The sequence below is a fragment of the Sinocyclocheilus grahami genome, unplaced genomic scaffold (assembly GCF_001515645.1).
Source record: "Sinocyclocheilus grahami isolate Dianchi unplaced genomic scaffold, SAMN03320097.WGS_v1.1 scaffold542.1, whole genome shotgun sequence".
Taxonomy (NCBI): Eukaryota; Metazoa; Chordata; class Actinopteri; order Cypriniformes; family Cyprinidae; genus Sinocyclocheilus; species Sinocyclocheilus grahami.
Window position 1 is genome coordinate 14,720 of NW_015505721.1, and position 2,042 is coordinate 16,761.

The window sequence follows — 2,042 nt, forward strand, 5'->3', positions numbered from 1 at the left end:
CTTTTTTTAAATGACCAAAACAACAAAAAACTCTTAAATATTAAATGATCTTGATATTGCCATTTTTTTTCATTTACATGTGACATTTAAAACTAATTTGATAATTTGAATTATTATAATTTTATTATGCAAAATTGTATGTAAATCGTTTGGTAATACAATAGGTTCAAGAAGGTTGGAAAACTTTTATTGCAACAAGAAAAATTTGTTTAACAATTAGTACTTAATATTGTTTTATACAAAATAAGGTAATAAAACAGCACATCTTTAATCAAGATTGTAGCTGGATTTATGAAAAAAACAAACAGCTATGTAAATTTACATTGAGACTTTATTCAGTTTGAACACTATAATTATAATATCTGTTATTTTTGATGACAAAAAGTGCAAGTTCGGCTGAAACAATAACTGGATGAGATAAAACAAGGCGAAAAACCAGTATGCATTGTTCAATAATTTCTATATTCAAAATCATCCAGAGACATCAGAATAAACACAGTTTCATCAAATGTCATTTTCTGATTGACATAAAAATACGCTTTGTTCATAACATCTTAAAAATAATTCTTTTTGATTTACAAAATAAAACATTGCACATTAAGACATAAAACTATAATTTAACCACATAACATTGGTTCATGGCCTGGCTCTTCCCAAAAGCTGAAAATGTCCAAAAATAAAACCTACGTAAACTTACGTAAATAAAATTGTGCCTACAAAACAGACCTAGTACATTTGAAATTTTTTTTTTATTCAATGCGAATCAGTGGCATAAATGTATTCATGAAAACATTATAAATAGTTAGTTTTTGTTTGATCTATTGCTTGCAGCAATGGTTTAAATAACATTGTTTTACAGGTTAACAATCCTGTGTATTGCTCACCGAAGACGATACGCTGTCTTAAAGAAAAAACATGGAAATAACATACCAGCTCAATAATTGTGCTTTTGCTGTAAATGGAGTTTCTGCATGTCCTGCGATTGTTAGTCAAGTGATGAGCAGATATAAGCGTAGTGGTGATGACCATCGCAAAAACGAGCCTGAAAGCTCAATTCTTTGGGACTCTAAAGCCATCCTTCTCCTTACGGATTCTTCTCATGGCTTCAATCGGGTCACTGGTCCCAGCATGCTCTTGTACTGACTTCTCTCTGAAGTGCAAAAACAAAGACATGAGGGGGGAAACAGTATTCATTTTAAAATTATATACATTTTTAATAGTAATATTCCAAATTGACTAAGTTAATTTGTGTAGATGGTGCAAGAAGGTTTATATCTGACCCTGGACCACAAAACCAGTCTTCAAAATTGAGATTTATACATAATCTGGAAGCTGAATAAATAAGCGTTGTTATGATAGGACAATATTTGGCCGAGATGCAACTATTTGAAAATCTGGAATCTGAGGGTGCAAAAAAGTCTAAATATTGAGAAAAGTTCTTAGCAATGCATATTACTAATCAAAAATTAAGTTTTTATATATTTACGATAGAAATTGACTAAATATGTTCATGGAACATGCTCTTTACTTAACATCCTAATGATTTTTGGCATAAAAGAAAAATCAGTAATTTTGACCCATACAATGTATTTTTGGCTATTGCTACAAATATACCCCAGCGACTTATGACTGGTTTTGTGCTCCAGGGTCACATATGATGTATGGTTAGGAATTATTTCACATACCTCACTCTCATGAAGGGGTTAAATGTGAACTCATCCTCCACCGTAGAGGGAATGGTTGGCTCTCTGTTAACATATTTTTCCTAAGCAGTGCAAGACAAGGTTATTCAAACACTTGCGCTATGATCATATTTGCAGCTAAAGTGAATACATGTTAAAGAAGATTTAAACACCTTAGCCCATGTTAACTTTTTCTGGATGGCCTCGTTATTTGGCTCAACATGCCGTGTGAACTTCAGATTATTGATGGTGTACTCGTGACCGCAGTATACACGCTGAAAAAAAAAGAAAATTGTAACTTTAGAACGTGACTTTTGATGACCTAAAACATCTATTTCAGTATGATGTTTCAAGACTTCA

The 2,042-nt window shown here is 31.8% G+C and overlaps 1 protein-coding gene across 1 annotated transcript in view; it reads right to left on the reverse strand.

The window, feature by feature from the left end:
* Window positions 1-232: 232 nt before the first annotated feature.
* Window positions 233-2,042, reverse strand: part of LOC107555663 (hydroxyacylglutathione hydrolase, mitochondrial-like) — an 8,331-nt gene continuing 6,521 nt past the window's right edge. The window contains exons 3-5 of the mRNA XM_016238528.1: window positions 1,856-1,957; window positions 1,686-1,765; window positions 233-1,150 (exon numbers count right to left, since the gene is read on the reverse strand). Coding sequence (XP_016094014.1) covers window positions 1,051-1,150; window positions 1,686-1,765; window positions 1,856-1,957 — 282 coding nt within the window. The 3' untranslated portion in view covers window positions 233-1,050. The remainder of the gene's footprint in view (window positions 1,151-1,685; window positions 1,766-1,855; window positions 1,958-2,042) is intronic.